Source organism: Sparus aurata, chromosome 7 (genome assembly GCF_900880675.1).
Source record: "Sparus aurata chromosome 7, fSpaAur1.1, whole genome shotgun sequence".
Classification (NCBI taxonomy): Eukaryota; Metazoa; Chordata; class Actinopteri; order Spariformes; family Sparidae; genus Sparus; species Sparus aurata.
Window position 1 is genome coordinate 26,545,453 of NC_044193.1, and position 23,616 is coordinate 26,569,068.

At 41.2% G+C, this 23,616-nt stretch overlaps 1 protein-coding gene across 3 annotated transcripts; it reads right to left on the minus strand.

The window, feature by feature from the left end:
• Nucleotides 1–1,527: 1,527 nt before the first annotated feature.
• On the minus strand, nt 1,528–22,694 carry dennd2c (DENN/MADD domain containing 2C). Of its 3 annotated transcripts, none has more exons than XM_030422744.1 (19): nt 22,361–22,694; nt 18,076–19,183; nt 15,859–15,983; nt 14,909–14,991; nt 14,572–14,730; nt 13,482–13,560; nt 13,159–13,203; nt 11,149–11,333; nt 10,512–10,621; nt 9,744–9,813; nt 9,097–9,174; nt 8,556–8,696; nt 6,742–6,890; nt 5,272–5,449; nt 4,966–5,007; nt 4,285–4,393; nt 3,698–3,940; nt 2,475–2,561; nt 1,528–2,373 (listed from the first exon to the last, which is right to left on the minus strand). In XM_030422744.1, exons 2-19 carry the CDS (start codon nt 18,945–18,947, stop codon nt 2,342–2,344), a joined length of 2,787 nt encoding a protein of 928 aa, XP_030278604.1. In that variant the 5' UTR covers nt 18,948–19,183; nt 22,361–22,694; the 3' UTR covers nt 1,528–2,341. The 3 variants fall into 3 exon arrangements, with proteins under 3 accessions (XP_030278604.1, XP_030278602.1, XP_030278603.1); XM_030422742.1 differs by having other exon boundaries at nt 11,149–11,336; XM_030422743.1 differs by lacking the exon at nt 22,361–22,694 and adding an exon at nt 19,928–20,010 and having other exon boundaries at nt 11,149–11,336.
• Between the last annotated feature and the right edge of the window lie 922 nt (nt 22,695–23,616).

Below are 23,616 nucleotides of genomic sequence, written 5' to 3' on the forward strand. Positions count from 1 at the left end.
AAAGAAGAACCTGTTCTGCCAGGATCCTCCCTGCTCTGTCATGGTGAGTCAACACAGCAGCCCTCTGGAGGGCAGACTCCTCTGCACAGATACTATTTCAATGCTAATTTTATTAATGTATTTTTTTTTGCTTGTTTTGTTTCAGACCCCAAGCAGACACAGTGAGTGAGGCGAGACATCATGGGCACACGTTAAAGATGTCTTCGCATAATAATTTGCAATGCAGTGACCTTAATGCATCTGACCTGAAGGTATTAAAAAGTAACGTGGGAAAGGATGATGGCAAACTTAGCAGAAACCCAGCAAGCGACAAGTGACTAAAAAAAAGAGCAAAATAACAGCGGTACAAAATAACACATTTTTACTTGCCTACAATAGTGTCATATATATACACACCTCATATATATTATGCATTTCCCTCATAGAACACATTGCTGCCCTACACTGCTAAACTGAATTAATGCTGAAAACACAATAAGGATGTTCCTCTGACTGTTAGATCAAACCACTGTCTGATCATCAAAACACATACAGACTTAAGTAATTTTAAAAATAGCAGTGAGATCAAATATACATGCTGAAGGAGCTGAGACAATCCTGACTAAAATTTGGTTTGATTAAAACAGGGATACTTTCCCAGACGTTAACCATGTGAGCAGGCTTGTATTTCTATAAATAGGCATAAAAATACATACAGCTGTTGGTGTTAAGTGATGATGAACGAGATCCACAGTCCTGCTTCTCTGCAATCTCTCCTAAACAACTGAAGTAGAGGGGCGCTTCAAAAAATCAACAGAGATCAAACGAGCCGTTAAATGGCTCCAAAAAGCTCAGCTGGCAAAAATTCAGGTCTCTGGACCCCACAGATCCGAAAACTGATTTGAACTTATTTACACCCTTTTGAAGCTGAGATCTTCACCGAAGCTGCTGAGCTAAAAGCATTAGCGCACACTCCGTCTGAAGTGGGTGCATAAGCCTGAGCGCACGTCGAGGGTGTAAATAACGCCTTTTCAAATCTATTTGGAATCTCGGGGCTTCCAGAGACTCGGCTCTTGCGCCAGATGAGCTCTATAGAGTCATTTCATCCCTTTTTACATGTTAAAACAAGTCCCCATCTACTTCAGTTGTGTAAGAGAATGCTGCAACAATGTTTTGTTTCGAATCTCCAGAAATATTTTGTGGACTATAAAACTTTTTTCAACTTTCAATAGGCATGATGGTGAGTGGATGACTAAATTTTCATTTTGGGGTGAACTTTTCCTTTAACAGCCAGTATGAACAGGAAGAGAGCATTTCAGTGTACATATGGGCAACTATATCTTTTCCTATCTAATCCTTTGTCCTGAAACAGAAATTATCATAATCATTGGTCCAGACCCTGTCAGACACCATATTGACTAAACTATAAAACACTATGCACTTTTAAATAATATAGGATACAGTTAAGTGGCACCCAATACAAATGCTATTCTAATTATGCAAGTTTCAAGGCATTTTCGTTATAAAATGTAATAGACACACGTTGAATACTGTCCTTGGGAACCCATTTAATTAAAAAGTATGTCGGACACATGTCTTAATACAAAAATACTGTACACTGGTTCTCAACATTGTGCAAAATGTAAAAAATAATATTTACAAGTCCAGTTTACAAGGAGAAAGTAAAGGACAGGAGTAAACACAGACAAAATGTAAATACTCTATTTGATTGATGAGGTTTAACCTGGAGTCTAAAACACACCGAAATGTTCCGATCAGGGTTAACAAACCTCTACTTAATCGGAAATTCAAACAAATAAACAGTAAACAAAGGGTTTGTGCTGAGGGGAATGGAACATGGATAACTGTATTATACATTAGGATTTATAAACATGCTTCAGGTTGGAACCATACACTTTATTTTCTGATTAAGTATTCTAGAAGACTGAAATGTTGCATCAAAGTTGCATTAACCACGGTACTAGAGCTGAACCCTGTTGTGAAAATGTCTCTCTGTTTCAAAATTCAAAGAGGATGTGGTTCCAACCACACATGCTCAGGTTGATAACTGAGGTTACGAAGCTGGAAAGCTTTTTGAAGCCTCATCCTCGAGGCTTCATGAAACAAGAATAGAACAGAAATATAACAACCGTTTCCAGTTTTCGTCCAATAAGAAGTGCACTGCTCTCAGACATGCATACATACTGCAGCCATGAGATGAGCCTGGTCCACTCATATCCAGACTCTTCACCGTCCCATTCACATCAACACTCTCATCCACATTCATTTCCTCAGATGGGCCAACAGCAGCAGCAAGTGTTTTCAACCACAAAGTCTTTCATTTTAAAGTCTTGGTCTCTTTTCACTTAATTTGTAGGAGCTTCATCTTGCTTCCTAAAAAAAAAAAAAAAGAGAAAAAAAGAAGGGAAAAACCATTAGAAAATGTAGAAAGTGAACCTTTGAAAGTGAACATTGGATGACAGAGTAACTCTTACCCAGTCCTTTAAGAAACTTGTTCACACCACTCGGCTCGGGCTCAGGATATGAATCCATATACTCGGCCACTCGGGCCTCAAAGAGACCTGAGAGAAAATTGGAAATGTTGAATTATCGTGACAGAATATGTGCGCTTAGCGTCAGTGTAAAAATCTTCAGCTGAGAGTTTTCATTGTCTTCAAATGCAACATGGTTAATTTTTCTGGTATTTTAATGCAGACAATTATCTCGTTCCTGTTTTTCAAATGCTCTGCTTTTGGGTCAGTGCGTGATGTGACTCATTTAATTCGGGTCATATGTCTGGTGTAATATGATTGAATTACACAGTAGCATTTATCTGTTTAACTGATTATTATGTGGAGACATCTGGTTGTTTGATATTTAATGTGTTCTTCACAAACATCAAATGTGCATCCACGCTACTCTTCAAACTTCCAGCACTGATTTCACACGCACGCTGACTGCAAATCAGGATGGACACTTAGATTCTTTTTTTGAGATTGGTGTTAATTTTATTTTTAGCAAAGATTGAGATTCCTCTTTTGCTTTTGTTGTATGCATAAACTTTATTTGCAAAAATCTATCTATCTATCTATCTATCTATCTATCTATCTATCTAAACCAGAAAATGTTCACATTTAAAGGGATAGTTCGGGTTTTTGATGATACATTTGCATCACAAAACCGTTGTCCACGAAAAAGTCAGACCTCATAATCACTTGGCGCTATTTTCTCTCAATTCGTATAACCGCGCACTGCCGCCAGCTGACAGCCGCGCACGAATCCAACACTTATTTCAAACACTTTTTCGTGGACAACGGTTTTTGATGCAAATGTATCACTCTTTTGAACACATATGTTTTGAGAAGAAAAAGGCTTTTATTCTTGACCCCAGACATTTGCCGGACTACTTTCGTCAGCACCAAAACTGGGCAAGAACTCGGCGCACAGGACACTGTCGGGGTAAGTCAGTGTTGATGCACGACACTGCTGACGGGGATGCCATACAGATTCATATAAAAAAAAACCCAACTATCCCTTTAAGAAGCTGGAATCTGAATTTTGATATTTATTTTCTTAAATGTGTTATTGATTATCAAAGTTATTGGCAATTCATTTCATTTTGACACCTAATGGATTAATCACTGCAGCTCTTGCTCCTATTAGATGATATAATTAGTGGTTTCCCAAAGTCATGAAAAACAAACATCATCACCATTACCTCTTCCTCCTCCCTTGCGCAGCTCTTTGTCCTGAATGAAGCCGGCAAACATCTGAGTGTCCATGAACAGCTGCAGGAACTGGCGGACTCCACGGGAGGGGTGAGACTTGCGGAAGCTGTCGCGCTGGAGCTCCCTGCTCCCGTTGGAAGACTCGACCATGTGGAAAGGATAGTGTCCCACCAGCTCCACGAAGAACCGCACAAAACCCTCCGACACCAGAGAGCTCAGGTCAGCCTGCTGACCTGGACGAGTCAAGATTTGGATGAAGACAAACTGGTCAATAACTCTGTTGTTGTCAAAAACACAGGTGAGATTTACTGTCGATTTACTAGGACAGATATATTTGCTTTCAAATGTTAAAGGCTTTAGCTTAGATAACTGATGTAATATTGAATTGTCTTTATTGACTGATGTACTGCACAGAACAAACAAAAACTCTGCAGCCACATCAGTAGTATCACATTTGAGCTTGAGCTAGTGCTGATATAACAACTCTAACGGCTTTATAATCAGCAACACAGGACGCTGAAATACCTGACTGACATACAGCATGTTGTTTGACACATGTGGTGTCTGTTATACCAACCTTCACATCTGTCTCCATTCTCCTGCCTCAGAATATCTTCCCTCTCCTCCAGGATCTGCTGCAGAGCCGCCTGCAGTTTACTGGGCAGGATGCAGTCTTCATCGCCCAGCTGTCGCACATCACAGGAAAGGTCAACAGCGGTCACGTGATGTCATTTTCAACAAACATCGAAACTATCTGGCACAGTGTCACTAGAGGCGGTCTGAAAGCCTGACTACAGAGCCAGAAGAACAGAGAAAATGTGTCACCTGTCTGAAAAGCTTACCTACAGACCACAGTGTGTAAGTCAAAGGTTCTTCAGCCCCTCATTCAAACCTTTTTAGGATACATGCTGAGAAGGAAAGCTACAATATTGAAATGAGAACCTTGTATAACTGACAGCTAACGTTGAAGCGGCAAGTCAGCCACTCTTCGCCACATTAGCTTGTATTAGTAAACGGGGAAAGAGACTGTGCCTGAAGATTACGCTCACTAAATGTAATGTCAAATAAGACAAACAAGAGGAAAACAAAAACAAGTCTATATTGAACTGAATAGACTGAGTGATTTCTCATGGGTGTAACAAAACATTTCTGTCGCCCTCAAAACATTCCGCATGCCAGCGAGGGACAAGTGTAGGCAAAGCCATCTTCCCACTGGGACCACACCTATCATTCCCTCTACACACTGCTATGTACACACCTGAATGACAAACTTGTCTGCACACAGATCCACTATGAGCACCTGGAAAGACAGGGAGAGGAAAGAATGACAGTTACAGAGGGCTAGATTTCACAACAATAGATATAAACAGGAGAGGTGAGTCTCCTCTGGGTGTTTCTCTACACACACACGCACACTGGAAGCTACTCTGTATACTACTGTATTCTGGATTCATAACATGCAGTGAATAAACAGACAGAAGATGGCACAAAACAACTGCACAAGCAAACCGGCCCATTAAGACTTCAAATTGGACAACGATTTCCAAACAGAACTGTGTCCGACCTCCTCGATGGGCAGCTCCAGCACCTCTGGCAGACAGGGTGTCAGCACTCCGATGAGGAATGGGGTGGGGGAGCAGCTGATGTCCAGCATGCTGGCTGGTAGCACAGGCACGAAGGTATGCTGCCAGGTGAAGGGGTAGAGCAGCGCCAGCACTGCGTGGCTACACCGAGACAACACACTGCAGTGAACAGGGAGTAGAGAGAGAGAGACAGATCACATGACACAAGATTTCAATCATAGCTGCGGTCACATGACAGTGACTTTAAGACCTTTCAGCAAACAGAACTTGTATCAATGAATTCTCTCAAGATGCAGCTGATCTATGCCATTACTCAGTGTGCAGTATTTAATTAAAAAAAATGTTCTGATGACACCTCTCCCTTTACAGTCAGTTGCTTACATGCTGTGAAATACCTCCTCCACTTCCTCCTGATTGGTCAATTTCCAGGACTGAATTCTTCTCATCTTGGGGCAAAACTCTGCCTAGCTCAGCACTCTTTCCAAAGCAGACTCATTTTGTAACCACTCTCTATTATCTTTTGGATTTAAAAAGTGACGAGTCATTCATCATTTTTCTCAGGCACGTTGTGTGTCTTCGAGTTCCAAACTGCTCCTCAGCAAAAAGCCAACTCTAAATCCTGATTATTTTTAAGAACTTGAGAACCAATTTCTCATCTACATTTCCTCCACAAACTCCTTGAACATTTAATGTCCAATCAGCTGCTGGTTAATTATTTTTCTAATAACCTTTTTAGTTGGTTTCAAACTCATTTGTAACACAGAAACTGCCTTGTCATGCTGCCGACTCCATCCAAAACTTTTAATTCTCAATTTAAGGACAGGGTTTGACATCATTCTGTTTTACTTGATCACCTTATAAATCATGCAGCTGGCACACACTGTTATGGCTTTAGACCCTACTAACAAAAACACAGTTCTTGCTTAATAAGAACAGTTTATCATGTTGTTCATCTGAATAGTGTCAAGTTGATATTAGCTGGTTATCAGTATCAGCCAGTAATATTTGGGTATGTGGCATTTATTTTACATAATTCAAGTCCGATATATATTTTTTGTTTATGATTTTTAATTTAGTCTTTATAGTCATCTAATTACTGCTCAACATGTGCGTTATCTGCTATTTACACTTGCTCTCAGATGCCTTATTCGATAACTGCTGTGGTAATGCAGAGCCAACTGAGACACTGCAAGTGATATTGAGCTATACAAATAAACCTGACAAGACTCGCCACTGGGACCCTGCCATAGCTTAGCATTGAGGCCAAGGTACACACAGATAACTGACACTGGCCACGGAGCCTGTGTGATGTAATCAACTCCAGCTGGCAGATATCAAGAGGGAGCCGAATCGCTAGAATTACCCATCTCAATATTTTTGAATTGCTGCTGTATCAACTTTATACTGATGGTTAAATGGCCTTTAGGTGTTTGGTTTTCCCTCAGCTGTACCTGAGTTTGTCAGCGACAAAGATGACCCTCCTCTCAAGCAGAATGGAGGCGAACACCTGCAGGAGTTTCCCAACGCTTAGACACTGCAGCAAACTGTCAAAGTCCACGTGCTCCAGCCGGGAGTCCACTGGTCGACACAAAGTCAGTACCTGAAAAACCAACAAGAGCACATGGAACCAGGTTATGTGTAAATATAGTGTTAAAACTTGTTAACACTTGTTCTTCCACAACGATGTGGAAATGTGGTGAATACCTGGAGCCTGTATGTTAAGCAGGGATAGACTCTTAAATACACTGCTCAAAAAAATTAAAGGAACGCCTTCTTTATTGGGTATGGCATGAGGTCAATTGAACCTGTCTGATAATGATCTGGTCGGTTAAGTAGCAGAGGGCGTTGTTAATCAGTTTCAGCTGTATTGGTGTTGATGGAATTAACAACAGGGGCACTAGAGTGGCAACAATGAGAAAACCTCCAAAACAGGACTGGTTTTGTATGTGGAGGTCATTTCAAGTTTCTCCCGCTTGATCTTTTTTGGGTGGTTTTCCACTACTGCTGGTTTTGGCCAGAGTCATTATCACTACTGGCAGTATTAGGTGATTCTTTAACCCTAAGGAAGTTGCACAGATTGTCCAACTCCTCCAGGATGGCACATCCACACGTGCCATAGCAAGGAGATTTAATGCGTCTCCCAGCACAATCTCCAGAACATGGAGGAGATTTCAGGAGACAGGCAGTTACTCTAGGAGAGCTGGACAGGGCCGTAGAAGGTCCTCAACCCAGCAGCAGGACTGATATCTGCTCCTTCGTACAAGGAGGAACAGGTTGAGCACTGCTGTGCCCTACAGAATGACCTCCAGCAGGTCACTGGTGTGAATGTCTCTGCCCAAATAATCGGAAACAGACTTAATGAGGGAGGCCTGAGGGCGCGACGTCCAGTAGTGGGCCCTGTGCTCACTGCCCAGCACCGTGGAGCTCAATTGGCATTTGCTAGAGAACACCAGAATCCATCAGGATCGGAGCTGCCAGGTTGCTCCTCAGACTTTACAGGAGCTCAGGGAGGCCCTTACACAGATCTGGGAGGACATCCCACAAGACACCATCCGTCGTCTCATTAGGAGCATGCCCCGACATTGTCAAGCATGCATACAAGCACGTGGGGGCCACACAAGATATTGAAAAGCATTTTGAGCAGAAATTACATTTTGGCAAAATGGACTAGCCTGCCACATCATTATTTCACTTGATTTTTGGGGTGTCTATACAATTAAGCCCTTTGTAGGCTGAAAACTTTTATTTCCATTAAAAGATCCTTTTCCTGAGACATTGCCCTGTCCATATCTGTATAGATATCCAACATATTTTTTTTTTTACATCGAGATCTGATGATGACTGATTTTGACCAGTGTACATCCATATAAATGCAATGAATATTGCCGGTAAAATAAAGGTTAAATACAGAAATAAAAAGAGATGACAGACTGATGGAGGATGGAGTTATGGTAGAAACATAGGTTGGATTTTGGGAGCCATCTAACAGCTGAAACGGTAGAAAGTGCAGCAGTTCCTCTTAGTTTGCATGAAAAACATCGTTACTTCACCATTTTTGAATCGAAACGGTAATGACTGAACTGATCATTGTTGCCCGTTGGAATATATTTAGTTGTCCCAACATGAACCCTTTAAAGCTGAAATAGCTTCCCCTTTTGTTTATACTGATAACCTCCCATTCTGAGTCATTCCCAGCCTGCAGAAAGGAGTGGTTAGAGGAACAAAAACTACTAATTAACATTTCCTCTTCTGGTTTCAGGGTTACCTCATTCCCAGAGCCGGGGAGGAAGCTCTTCACAGTGACTGTGCGTCCAGGAGCTGGAAAAGGGGCCTCCATCACGCTACGCATAAAAGGGTAAACCAGCGCTGGGGAAATTTCCCTGCGTCTTTCCACCTCCTCCAAAATCTGCAGCGACAGAGCCAGACGAATCACTGTGTGTCCTGAAGGAACTAGTGTTGATTAAACAATACAACAGAGGCAAGATACAGCTCTGCACGTAAATTATGTTTTCCTCCTGGCCACATTCACGCTTACTGTTTGTAAATTTCAACTGAAAAAAATGGGTGGGACACAGCTGCATGCATACATTTTCTTTTTTGAAAAACACACCCAGGGATTGCTCAGGATTATCTTCCAGTGTAGCCTCATTCCATCCTAATGCATACAAGGAGTTTGAAGGGAGCAGCTTTGACACACTTCAAGGGGATTAACACTGAACTTTAGCAAATCCAGCTTCTTTCATCTCCCTACAAAAGGCTCCTATCGGCAGAGACAACGGAGCAGACGCATTGTATAGTTGCCTTACCTTTGCAAACAGGTTGAAACAGCCCAGTTTGCTGACAATACAATGCACCTCAGGAAGCCTCTTCCCCTTTCCACTGGGCTAAAAGACACATACACACTCATGTCATAAATGTCAAATATGAACATTCAAGAATATAGGGCTAGATCATCAAGAGTATATGTATTGATCCGTACAAGAAAAAATCGAATCATGAATCTAAAGTCTAAACTCCAGACATGTTAATGATAGCAACGGAGAGCTTATCTACCAACAAAACATAAAGGTCTTGTGGTTAGGTCCAATGGAACAGCCTACACTAAAGATATAATAAACTCAACAGAACAGAGTTAAAGAGTGATTAACAAGATAACCACAGTGTGCTTACAATAATAAACACAAATGAAAAAGAAAAGGCAGATATATCACATCATTTCAGTATCTTAAAGAAATCTCACAGCAGCTCTCCTTGAGAGGCAAAGGAAAGGGGGAAATTCTTCTTGCGCTCTGTCATGGATTCGGACGTGGTTTATGGTCTGTGATTCACATGTACTGATTCACATCCCCTCAGAGATGTTGAGTAAGCACATGGCCTGCTCCCATGTCATCGTACACACACAGACACACAAACACATAATGCGCTCGAGTTAATGATTAACATCCACACTCACCAAGATTTTACGGCAGTAACAAAACCAGCGGCTGCCGTCCTCTCCAGTCAGGACGAAGGAGAAGGTCTCACTGTAAACACGACATCAGAACACAGGAGACGATATTGACTTAATTTGACTTTTCACTGCCTAAAAACAAGTAACCATAACTGTAAAATGTCCATAATTGCTTGTATAGAAACTGAAAAAAAGAACTGTTTAGGGAATTATTTCATTCTAACAACAAATCTATATAAACACAGCAGCTGATTAGAAGCACGACTGTTTAGTCTACAGAGATTTAAATGCAGAGCAGAAACTATGTAAATAGACAGGTACGTATGTCTTCTGTTTATTTGTACTACCACAGATAAGTGTTTCAAAGACAGGCAGTTGTAACCCACATTACAACACCGAACCATGCCATTTCCCCTTAGCACTCAGATGTTATTAGATCAAGCACCCATTATTATGGGTTACAGCTGTTGATATAAATAGGAAAAGAAAAGGGGAAATTAAACAGAACTGATAATTAGGGTGCTAGAAAAGTAGATAATTCAATAATAAATACTGAAAATACAAGAAAACATGGACAATATTTGTTAGAACAAATGAAAGGTGTGTATGGTGAAAACAAAAGAAAAAAAACACACAAAGCAAATTAATGGAAGAGCAATAAAAATCACAGTGTCATGTTTCCATTATGTCATTTTCATGGCCTATGGGATGCAGTTACGTCTGTATACATCGCGCATGCAATTAGAATATTAGCGCAGTGCGTGTGCTGACCTTGGCATGTGTGCAGAGGGCTTCCAGTCCTGCGAGTCCGGGAAACAGAACTTGGGAATGACTTTCAGCTGATCCTCAGCCTCTCTGGAGAGCCGGGAGGACTTCTCAAACTGAAACAGAGAGACTCCAGTTACAGCAGCGGTTCTTCAAATGACTTCTGTGAAGTGGTTTCCAGAGGGACCCAGGTGAAATCAGTGATCATTTAATTGCATTATGATCTAATTCATTTGAAAAAATATTCTGTGTAATAAATGAAGAATGACTTATCATGAGTATTTTTACATAACTAAATCAAATATAGGTGCCTGAGACAAAACCTTTTTTTTTTTCTTTTAAATGCCAAGGTTTTAACATGACAACATTTTAAAATCTCTACAACATGAAGAAAGACTCATATGAAACAAGAAAAAGCAACAACTTGCGTACATGAAACCCTTATGTAAACCTTGGAAATTCCCCTTCAGTGGATTCTTCATCTCGTCAGATAAGAATCATCTTCCTTGAATTTTGCCAAACAAGATTATATTTTGGACATGAAATTGTCCCGCTCGCTATTCAGTTAAAGCACTATGACGAAAGCACAATAATGTTCTTTGAGTAGAAGAAGGGTGGGGTCATGTCAAAGGCTCCTTCTCACCATTTTGGGGAACTGCTGCGTGATTTCAGGGGTGTAGGTGTTTCCTGGGGAGCCTTTTCTCAGCGACACCACCACGAAGATCTGGAAGAGCTGCTGCTGCTGGTGCTGGATCAGGTCTCTCTCCAGGGTGCGGTAGCCTGGCCGCCGTTTCAGTGTAGACTGGATGTAAACTGATCTCCTGGAGCCTGCTGGACACCACACAGTGAGACTATATGATAATGCTGGTCTTGGGACGTATCCCACCCAGCAAATCGGAGACATTTTCAATATCAATGTGCTGTATATTTGTGAAGTTAACTAATAACACAGTATCCAAAACAATGGTCATGAATAACTTAGAATCTGTATCTCAAGGCAGTGGTAATATTAGAGTTTTCAAAGTTATAGTTATAACATTTATAATCAGCCTGAGATTATGTTTCTTGGATGTGCCTTTGTTTTACTTTGTATTTAACTTTTGTGATAGGACTCAAGAGGAACCACAGTTGCCAACACTGATCCAGACTGATCTATCATGACGAATACTGTATTAGAGCAATTTCTATAAAATCTGGTTCACCCACTGAGGTTCCCCAGAAGATGAAATGTAAAAACTTTGCTGACACCCTGACATACTTTGGTTTATGACCAAATACCTGCTGAAAGTAATCACATTTCAATCAGCCTCAGCTGTACCTGGTGTTTAGTGATTATTAGTATATGTTTGCATGCTTAACTAAGATGGTGAACATGATATGCATTTCCAAGTAAACATCAGCAGTTATGATTTTCACTGCAAGAATTATAGCATGCTTACTTTAGAATTAAGCACCATGGTGCCCAAGTACAGCCTCACCAAGCTACTATCATGGCTGCGGACTCTTATTCTATTCTTGTATTGTACTCCAAAAATGACTGTGTATATGCAGGTTTTTAAAGAGTTTCAGTTTGCCTTTCTGTTTTTTTGTTTTTTTTGTTTTTTCGTTTGTCATCATGAATGCGCTGGAAAAGCAGGGAACAGTAGAAAGCAGCTGATTATATCCCTCATCAGATTACATCCAGAAGACATTAAACCTGTTTTCAAAAGTCTTAATACAATTCTGAATAAGACACAGTGTCTTTTCTGGTGCTGAGGAGTGAGACATCTTGCTTCTTACTCATCTCTGTTGAGAGTTGCACATGCGCAGCACCGATCAGGCAGCTGACAGGCATGGAAGACACCAACATTGGTTACTTTTTAAACATCTTTTACTTCAGTCTCTCAATCAAACCACCGACTGAACAATGTTCAAGTGCTGATTGAACAGAGATGGATTTAGAAATATTAACAGGCCAGCAGCATTAACTTGAAAACACGTCATATCATTTTGCCAGAGAAGGCGTGGAAATATTGAGATCATCCAGATGTATATATCAGAGCAGGGACTGATAGATAGCTGTGACTTTTGCAGAGTCAACTGATGTCATATCAAATGCTAAGAAAGTGTTGCTTTAAACAATCATTTAGTCTTAAAAATGTAGACGATAGTGAAGAAAAACTTTTTTTAAAAGTCACCATCTTTAACTTCTTATTTTGTCTGACCAACAGTCAAAAAACCAAACTGTATAATGTTATAAAACAAAGAAATTCAGCAGATTCTAATATCCAAAAAAACAAATCCAGCAAGAACTTCAAGGAATTGTTGATAAATTGCTATCAATCGATTGTTTCAGCACTAGCCTTGATGTCTCCATCATTTAAAGTCAGGCACATTATGGTCCAAATATGGTTGGAAGTCACTTGATCGTACAAAATTATGTCACATGGCCGGCATTAACAGGCATCGAAGATTGATCATAACTTCCCTGTAGCTAATTAATTCTTCAGGGATGCTATGAAGTTTTTGTTAAGTCATGCAGCCCTCTGTTTATACTTGGAACTTTAACTGATAAAATAAGGATTTCTCACTCCTTACAAGAATATGGACTTCAGCACTTCAACAGACTTAACTTAAAAGGGACATTACAGACATATTAACTCTACGGTGATACCTTTGGTGTTGTCCTCTGGGTCGCTCTCTGTCCCGCTGGTCTCCTCTGTTGATATGAATCAGAGAAACGAGAGATTAGGGAGAAGCAGAGGAATGGAAAAGACTTGAGGAACCATAATCAGATGCAGACAGTCAGCCTTTGTTTCATAATCAGCAGCTTCGCTTACTGCAGCTGGCCTTGTGTGTACCATCAAAAGCTGGGTATTTCCACCAAGAGGCTCAACTTAATCTTATTGAAGTGTTGGTGTGGGTGACATTTGGGCATCTGTGACAGTCTACAGTGTGTGTGTGTGTGTGTGTGTGTGTGTATGTTTGTGTGTGTACCTCGAACCGAGACCCCCTGGTTCTTTACTCTCTTTCTCCCTCGCTTGTCGTCAAAGATGGTCTCAATCTTGTTGACGTACTGCGCAGCAGAACACACACAGGTACTTGTCAGCCCCATAATTTCACAGCCATTATAGAATCATGATTACAGGGAATCATGATATAACAACCACTAAGTACATAATTATATTATAGATTTTCATTCTACCCTTACATTCCTGCATTCTTGTGTTTAAGTCCTGAAGAAACACAGTTGAATATTTGATAGTGGACTCAAGTCAACTGAGGCATTAATACACCAGAGATGGGCTCAACAAAGAAACAAGCACATACAGGAAGTAGAAACTTATCTTTAAGAGGACACACTAAGCACTGCCAGCTGAGGAGGTGAACTTGTAGGACAGTCCGAGGAAAGAAACTAAAATGCCCCAATTAAGATAATGGTACTGCTGTTAAGCAGTAAAATACATAATGAGATGTTATTATGATTTTGCCCATTTTCATGGTTTTTACATCTTTGTCAAAGATTTGATCTAAAAGAGGTTAAATACAGCTATTTAACTGAATATTTTTGTTTTATTATCACCTTTTTATGATATCTACTTTAACCTATTTGTTGTTTGAAACTTACATGATCGAAAATAGACCGATCAACCACAAGGCATTGTTGACATACCAAAACTAAACTCGATTTACATTTTGTCAAACCTGCCGGTAGCCACAGTGCTAGTGTCGTGTGGATCTTTAAGCTATAATCCTGTCAGATAAATGTCTATATCACTGTACCTTATTGTTAAATTTCCTCCCCAATGTCTCCTCTCCTTCCAAGGCCATGAGTCGTGTGTTCGAATGAACGTGTTCTGTCTAAATTTTCATGAAGCATTCATACATGTTGCTCTACCACTATCTGTTTCTGTCACCGTCCTCTCCTTCCTGCTCAACAAGTCACCGCCCCTAGCTTTTCTTTCCAACGTGACATATGATTCATCAGTCAACAGAGTACACACCACTTTGTTGGTCTACCAGATTGCAATACAGAAAACACTTCAGTCATTGTGAAAACTAATGAGAAGAACCATTTACTATTTACCTGAGGCGTCCTGTGTATTTTTTGAGTGCTAGCACGCCGGGGTGTAGCTGGCTTGGAAGAATCTGCAACAGTTGAGGATTTGGATGCTGTTATCGTTTGGAACCTCTTCCTCTCCACTTTGCCAGCATGGCCTTGCAACGTTTGGGGTTTAGGTGGCAGCTTGAAGACAAGAAGTGTTGACTTATCACTTGGTTTGAGATAGTTACATGTATCACACTACAATACTTCCTTCTTCATCTCTTAAAATCCCAGGTTAGGCAGGGATCATATAAGACAGCTATACACAACTGATGACAAATACTCGTGGACTGTGAAAAGGAGACACATCTTCCAATACCTTTGGGCCTTGAGGCCTTCCAATAGGGAGGCACATGGGAGACAGCTTGACATCCTCATATGGGTTATCTCTAGTCACTTCACCTGGGGGAAGACAGAGTGATGGGACAGATAAGACTACCATAACCGATCTAACTGATGTGACTCAAACAGAAATGTTCCTGGACGAAATTTTTTTTATTCACGTCACATTTAGTTGTGTTTGGCAACTTCCTTCTTTACTCTCTGGCATATTGTCTGACATTTCTCTGGAAATCATAGCAACAGGTGACCAAATGACACATACCTGAACCCTGACTACAATCATTGACTTCTCTGAGTTTGAACAATGTTGAAAATATTTATAACTATGTAAGCACACAAAATATAACGTAGGTCTAGTCCTTTTAAGACAATTTAAATTGGAAATGTGACATATCTTTAAAGGGCAACTCCACCAATTTTCCACATTAAACTGTGTACACAAAAGGCTTTATACTACTTTTTCCACATATACAGTAGAAATTGATTACATTACAAGTGAGCAGTTGTAAACCTACTAGTTGCATAAACGCTAATAATTTCCATTGCCACTTCAGTGAATATAGTCAGATCATTTTTTATTATCAATTATTTTTTAAATTTTTTTCGAATTGACTATAAAATAGTGGAAAAAACGCTGTGCTAAACTAAACTAAATGCTACATATAGTTTCCCATCTTGGGTACAACTCTCAACATGTCGCAATATTCCCCAAATGTAAGATCTGTGGAAAACCAGGAGTGTGAAAGATCAAGCCCCTTTTGTAGACATATTCAATGATTTCTTATCTTTAAGTATTACATACATTAAACCAATAACAGGCACCTGACAGACCTCGTCCAGTCTTTGTCTCTATTGAACACGGTTAAATTATTGAAAATACATGACAGCCGGACAGTCAATGTATATGCCACAGGGAGTCCAACTTACAAACGATGTCCTCATAAATATTGTCATCAGAGTAGGCATGGTAAAGGCCTGAATTCCTGGACCCGCCTCCTAGACTGCCTTCTCTCACCGTCAGACGCGCCGCATCCTCGTACTCAAAGGACTTCCTATGGCAGGGACGGAAAGGAAGGCCAGACAGTAAAACAGAGGGATCCTGGCTGCTGTCCGTAAGATGGCTACCATACAATTATTTACTCTATTGTTCAGCCAGCGTCCCACCACAAAATTAGGTAGATATCAAACAGCAAGATGGAAAGTGTGATAAACTGTCATGACAGGGAATAATGGTTAAAAAGAGAAAAAGACGGAAAATGAGTACAACAGGATTTGGTCAGAGACAGAAGTTGGCAACATGGCAATGTCAGCTGACATAGTAAGAGTTAAGTCAGTGTGCTACTTTCCTCCTCCAATAGCTTTAAATGGAAGATGCAGCGTCATTACGTTACCTGATATTAGTTCCTTTTGAAATTCACTCAGTCAAGTTGGCTCAGTGTTGAAACAGAGACTGTTACATAATGATTCACGTTGCGTCAGTGTGATGCAATACCTAACCCCGTGGAGGTATTTCAAAACATATGAGAATGAATGACACCTAATGACTGAAGTTCATAAACATGGAGTCCTGTAGAACTATGCTAAACTGTGCACACCGGACAGGGAGCCTTTAGATTTAAAGAAAGATTAATGTCATTAATCTAATATCAAAACACTTACTACAATTACGGGTTCTAAAAGGTCTGTTTTTACCTCATAAGCCCAGGTTATACAATATAACTTATATTAGCAACTGATAAGAGTAAAAGAAGCAGCCTAAGCTAAACAACAGCCACTGTTGTGGCAAATAGAGGATAATGGCACAAACAGTATCCCCTTAATTTCTCAGGATTTGCTTGTTGCATTGAAGGCATAATAATTAGAAGCAGTGTTGCCAGATCGGCCATCTTTTGACTAGAATATATTTTTTGTGGGGATGTTATTTTGGGCAGCTTGTGATGAATTAGGGCTACTTTTTTTTTTACCATTTTGGAAGTTTCCCAAAAGTTAGGATATATTCCAATAAACTAGCCCCTCCTCTTGTCCAAGTAGTATGATTAAAAGGGCAGTTCAATAAACTTAATACGATGACTGATAACTGATGTACAACAAATACATAAAGGTGATTTAATCTTATTAGTTTTTCTTTTTTTTTCCCCCTTCAAATAACCATTGGGTCATAGGTCTGTGAGACTTGAAAGAGCTTTCCTCTGTTTATTTAAGTGAAGAATAATTTTGAATTGGGGCTGCACGATAAAAAAAAGGAAAAAAAAAATCACATTGCCACATAACCCTGTTTTCTTCTAACTGAAAAACAAGATTGGTATTCCAGAGCATCTCTGCAGCACTACAGTACTTCTTTATAATGCTGTTTACTCACACATTTTACATTTATCAGAAAATTGTTGCTGCAATTTGGATATTGCTCTCGGCCATATTGTGATTTTGTGCGGCCTTAAGAAGCCATGTTATCCAAAAGACTTAGTGAAAGCTATTTTTAATATTGTAACCTTGTTTTGGGTTTGCCTCCTTATAACAATACAGCTGTGTTTATCCGTTTTCTTACTGCATTCATATTCACATTTATGAGACTTCTCCTGCTGAGGCACAAACTCTTTGACAGTGTTTGAATGATAATGTTAGACAACTCCAGTACATGACGCTTACAAACAACTACATTATCAGAAGTCATGCCAGCTTATACGTCCTGAGCTCTTTTTGCCCATGGGTTGCAAAGCTATTTGTTGTCCGGTTTTGTTTTGCTTGGTCGTCAACAGATTAGACAGAGTAAGTGTGAGTATGTGTGCGTGCATGCAGATGATGACCCTGGACCGCGTGGCTGCTGAGGAACTAGGCCACATCCAGACAATAGAGAACAATGCTGCCAGATATCATGTGACATCATACCTGGATCCCAGCCAGCAATTAGACTCAGTACCCTCCCCAAAACTGCCCTAAAAACGTTCTGAAAACACCGATACCCAATAAACACCATGACATGTTTTAGAGTCCAAGGCTGAGAGCTTTTTCTCACAATCCGAGTTTCCTTATTCTACAAGAGGAGCAGTTTTCTTTGAAAACCGATTCATGAATATCAAGTAAAGCGCTGCAGTTTTCCCAATCTTCTTCCATACAGTTTTTACAGTAAGAGTTATTTTTACTCACCTGTTCTTTTTATGCCTTGAAAGCCCATTGGTGTTTTCTACCGGGCACGGAGGAGGTGGGAAGTTAGGCGGGTGGGCTACTTTCCTGCTCCTTGGGTTGGAGCGGTTGTTATGAGGGGATCCACTGTCCCATCGTATTGTGTGCCCCGTGCTGTTGCTGTTAGTCCCTCGATACTGGAATGTCCGCTGAGGTTTGGGAGGAGCCTGAGGGTCACCTGAAGAGTCCCTGCCTTTCTCCCAGAGCAGTCTGTCCCCCTCAAGCTTACGCCAGAAACCCCTTGAAGTGTAGAAGTTTCCGGCAGGCATGTTGTCTTCTTGGTCGTCAGTTGATGGAGGTAGAGGTTTAGAAACTACTTTTACATCCAAGATATGATCCGTTTTTTGGTTACCATTGGCTGTGAAGATTTTTTCACCAGTAGAGTTAGCAGTGTTGGCCTCCACTTTAGGAGGTATTAGTACTTGTGCTGCAAGTGGTTTATTTCCTTGAGTCGTGGCTGAAAACTGCAGAGGTTCAGACTTCCTCCCAACCACACCATGTCCAGCTTGTGATGGGCCTTCCCGAAAATCTAAGCTCTTAGCTTTTGAGAGGCTGGCTTTTGCGTGAGGCCCCCCTCTGGATCCTCCATTGCCCAGGATATCTCCAGACAGACTTCGTGATACAGTCGGAGGGTGTGCTTTTAGCCCAGCATCCTGGCTGCTGCCCTGCTGACTGCGACCTTCCCACTGGGAGATCTTCTCCCGGATGTTAATGCCCTGCTCGCGCGAAGGGGGCCTCCCTGACTGGCGGCCCTGCCAAGCCACAGTTGCCCCTTTCTGCAGGCGATCAACCTCACCACCCCCTCGCTTGCCCTGCTCTAGCCTCAGAGCCAGCATGTTGAGAGGGGGCAAGTGCCGGCTCGCCCTCAGTTCTCCATTGGTGAATGCATCAGGGATTTCCTCACAATGACGGACAGCAAAAACCACGCAATCTGTTGTCTATTAATCCAGAAATGATAATTAAAAACAGGGGCGCCACAATGTTTATGGCTGTAGCCGTTTCCTTTATGTCTTTTTACGTCCTCTTGTGCTAGCAGATAGTCATTTCCCCCTTGTCTTCTTTTGTAAACAACCTGAAAGACAGACAAGACGCGAAAATTACTCATCAATCACTGCACTTAAAAACAAGTCCAGACGGCATACTGTGAGGTCAAAGGGATACTGAGGCAACACAGGAAAACACAGTTACTTTAGAAACAGCACACATCTGAAGTAGTCTTGTAGGCAGACGGGACACAAAGAAGGTCAGGAAGGACAGCCTCCTGTCAAGTTCGGTTTCCAAAAATAAATCCAGTGAGAATAAGGGAAGACACCAACAGGAACAAGGTTATCGCAGATTTCTGCTGTGGTGTGTCTGTGTCTTGAGCCGCCCCAACCCTGCTCTAGCCCCAGGGGAATTCTCCGTAGCTGTTGTCCTAAACCACAGGGCTGGCCAAATAAGAAACGCCAATGATACAGCAAAGCATTAAATCCAATTTAGTTTTCGTTTCTCGCAAAGCTGTCTTTCAGTCGAGAAGAATGCTCATCTGAGGTGGTGCAAGAAAACACATTAATCTCAAGGCATGCATAAAGAACCAGTGACAATTAGGTGAATGATGGAGGACATTTTAACCACACCTATTTAAGCATTGAAAGAAAAGCCCCTGAAAAGGTTGCGCAATTTATCAGGCGCGAGATATAAGCATGGGCAGACAGGACTATAGACCCTGATTAACTGATAACTTGGATAAAAATGTGTATGGTGTCTATGGTCTTGCTCCTTCTCATCAAATGCTATTAAACAGAGACCTGATGTAAAGCTCTGCAGCGACACCCACCCCAACTCTTATCCCCTGAGTCGACATCAATGCAGTCAGTGTACACTCTTGTACAGCAGCTCCTGGCTTGCTGGAACCAAACCATTTGGACACGTTGCACATTAGGACCGAGGCTGCGAGAATGTGGAGAAGAGGAGAAATGGTAAAATTCCACTGCACAGCTCATGATCATAATAACTCTATGAGCTGCATTCCTGCAGAGCTGTACAAGGGGGGGGGGGGGGGGGGGGGAGAGCGAATAAATTTAACTAGAGACAGTCGGTCAGTCAGTCTTGCAAGTGACGCCTTTGTTCGGTTCGACCTAAATCAAATGTATGCGCGCAGTGGAATGCTGCTCCATCATTGCCAGACCATGCAATGACAATGCGACTCCCAAAGTGACCCACTTGCATTATTTGTCCGTGTGCGGTAAGTTGTACAGGAAGGCATGAGTTGCGTTTCCTGAGCTGCAGGAAGAAGGATCAGCAGACTGTCCATAATTATGGTGCACAGATTTTTGCACCCAGTTGCAACCGCTGATTTGGGCTATGTTTAGATCATCCATATTCAATGCCTGTGACGGTAATCAAACAGTCTTTCAAATGCAGTAAATCCAGAAATATACCAGTTGGTTACAGTAACATTTGCAAACATGAAAGCATCAGCTACCCCTTTCCCATGGCACAAAGTTAAAAACAAACTGTATCAAGTGACAAAGCCAGCGGGCGAGACAAAATGAACGTCACTGACATGTACAAGGCTGTCAGCTTTGAAGAAAGTTATCCTTGTATTTTGTAGTGAAACTCACTGACTCACCTATGTAGAAACCAGACAGGGGACCCATGAAGCTGCAGTACCCTGTCATCACTCGGCAGCTAAATTAAACCTAATTGCACCTTCAAAACCACCACAAAACGCCCTCCTCACGAAGCGGGGCATGACACGACATGTTGTAGGTGAGGCATTGTACAACTGTGGCTCACCGTCAACAGTGACAGTTAAAGCTATAATAAAGGAAAAATGTAGGTTTGCTAAATGCCAGCATAAAAGGACACGCTGAGATGAAGTGCCTTAAAACGACTGATCCATCACCAGCCACCAGAGCAGCTTGCGCAGATACAGGCATGTATTTTCACACCGCCGGCGAAAGAGCGATGGACCACTTTAACATGACAAGTTCTGTCATTTTGTGTTTTATTTTTCAGTCAGTGGTTGTAGATAACACTGTGCTGAAACTGTCTCCGAATTCTCTCATAAACTCAGATAAAGACAGCTTATATGTCAAGAAATTACATAAATACTGTGGAATTTTAATATATCTGAAGGGCATTGGAACAAAATGAATGCAAATTATTTCATGAATGGCACTCCTGGTGTTTCATTATTAGTGTTCCTGGGGTTGAGTTGACTTTCCTCTATGAGGATGACAGAACTTTATAGTTATAGTCAGTTATTCATTAACTCTGCTGTTGATCCTACATTTGGGACACCTGCAGAAGATTTCCATAGCAGCTATCCTCTCTGCATTGAGGTCCCCTGACCTGCTGCCAGCTCTGTGATCTGAGTTAGCTGATTCCTGGTGCTGCTGTTGAACGTGTGTAGATAATCAATGACTCAAGTGTATTAAAATGGGGATGGGTGCAGAAAGGGGGGGGGGGGGGGACGTGCGTTGCGTCTTGCATAAGTAAATTCCCTCGTTCCGTGACATGAAGCATTTTTGCCAAACTCCCTTTTATAACTACAGAAATGTAAAATGTCCAAACTTATTTCAAAGCCGCACGTAGAGGGGAAATCAAACTCAATCCAGTCCTCTGACTCATTCACAACTACTCTGCAATTCGGCCTAATCAAATGGGCGAAATAACCTTAAGTAAGTCAGCTAACTGGGTTACACTGCTGGCTTGACAGGCAGAAGTCGTGAATCGCGTGGTAGAGGAGCGATAATGTATCACCAATTACATTGTCGTTACCCCTGAGGGCTTATAGTACTAAAAAAACCCAAAAAAACCCAACAACGTTCAAATTAATGGAGGCATGCCGAATTGAACAACAGGACTCGATTCAGAGATAAGCTTCTTACTGATATTAAAACATGACTATAACTGTATTCGTCTAGAATAAAGTCGGTTTTAACTCTCCAGCAGGGTTAAGCGGTGACTGACTCACTCACTATATGGACAAAACCACAAGTTTATGGGGGAAGATAATGAGTCGAGCTCCCTCAGACAGTTTAACGGACAGCAACTGGATAACTTAACGTTGAATTAGTGAACACAACTCTCTCACGTTACTTTAACTCGTTTAACCAGCTCAGTCAGCGTTAACTTAACAGCAGAAGAGAAGAATAACCGTGAGGTAACTTGACGTTGACTTAGTCAAGAGACGTTGTGTGGTAAGATATTAGAACAAGATAGCCTATGAGCGACAGAGTACATTGCATGCCCCGTTACTTACCCCGCGTAGAAAGAGAACTCATGTTCTTTCCTCATTTTCCTTCCGATAAAATGGAAAAACACAAATAAAATCCGAGTCCGCTCGTTCGCATCGCTCAATCTGGAGAGGCTCGCTAGCTACAACCCTGAGTAACGATAGATTCAGCCTAACGTTGGAGTCCACAGACAGTTATGGCTAACTGTCATTGGTAAAATAAACTTTTAATAAGGACACAAATGTGTCCCCCTGTACTTTAAACTGCACACAACAACAAAGAGAGTGGTCACAGACAAGAGAAAACTAAAGCAGAACACTCCTCGCCCTCCTTCTCGGGACAATTACTGTCAAGTCTGTCGGAAAATATGTGACTTCCGGTTACAACGTCCAAAATAAAGTTTTTAATTGGTCGTCTCAAAAACGTTCGCTTTTCTTTCTATTCTTCGACACCTGACCTCACAACAACATTCTTAAGTTTATCGTTGTTCTGTATTTTAAAGGCAAATATATTTGCATTAAGAGCTGCCCATGGGGTTGTTTCATTCTCGTTTAGGATGTTGAATATGATAATTCCATTTGGAAACGGCCTGTCGATAAAGTTTGGAAAGGCAAAATATTCCTCTTAAAGTAAAAAGAGGAGGGGCGAGTGGGGGGAACATTTGCTAATTCTGTTCAACTGCATCAGAAATAGTGGATGTGAAGGGCTTAAAGGATAAGTTAATTGAGTGCAGATAGAAAGTCAGATGTTTTGTACTTGGTAAAACACTTCTGGAGTAGATAGGGACAAAAAAAATGTCTCTATACAGCTCGTCTAACGTAATCCAAATCCCATATTGATTTAAAAAGACATTATTTATACCCTTGACACACAGTCAAGGTCTTGGACCCACTTCAGACGCTCTAAGCTTAGCAGCAGCTACAGTGAAGATTTCAGCTTTAAAGGGTGTAAATAACATCTTTCATGCTTCTGGAGACTTGGATTACAACCGATGAGCTGTTTTCTATGTTTTAAAACAAGTCTACATCTACTTCAGAGATTTAAGAGAATGCAGGAAAGCTGGTTTGGTGTGAATCTCCAGAAGTCTTTCATGGATGAAGATCTTCACATGACTTTCCATCGACTTTGGGGTGGATAGATTATGATTGAATTTTAATTTTTGAGTGGACTTTTTCTTTAATGCAGAAATTGTGTTGCAGCTTGGTAATCAGTTGCTATCTACAATTGACCCCTTAACCACCAAAAATGTCCCTTCCACACATACTTTGTCAATTCATTTATT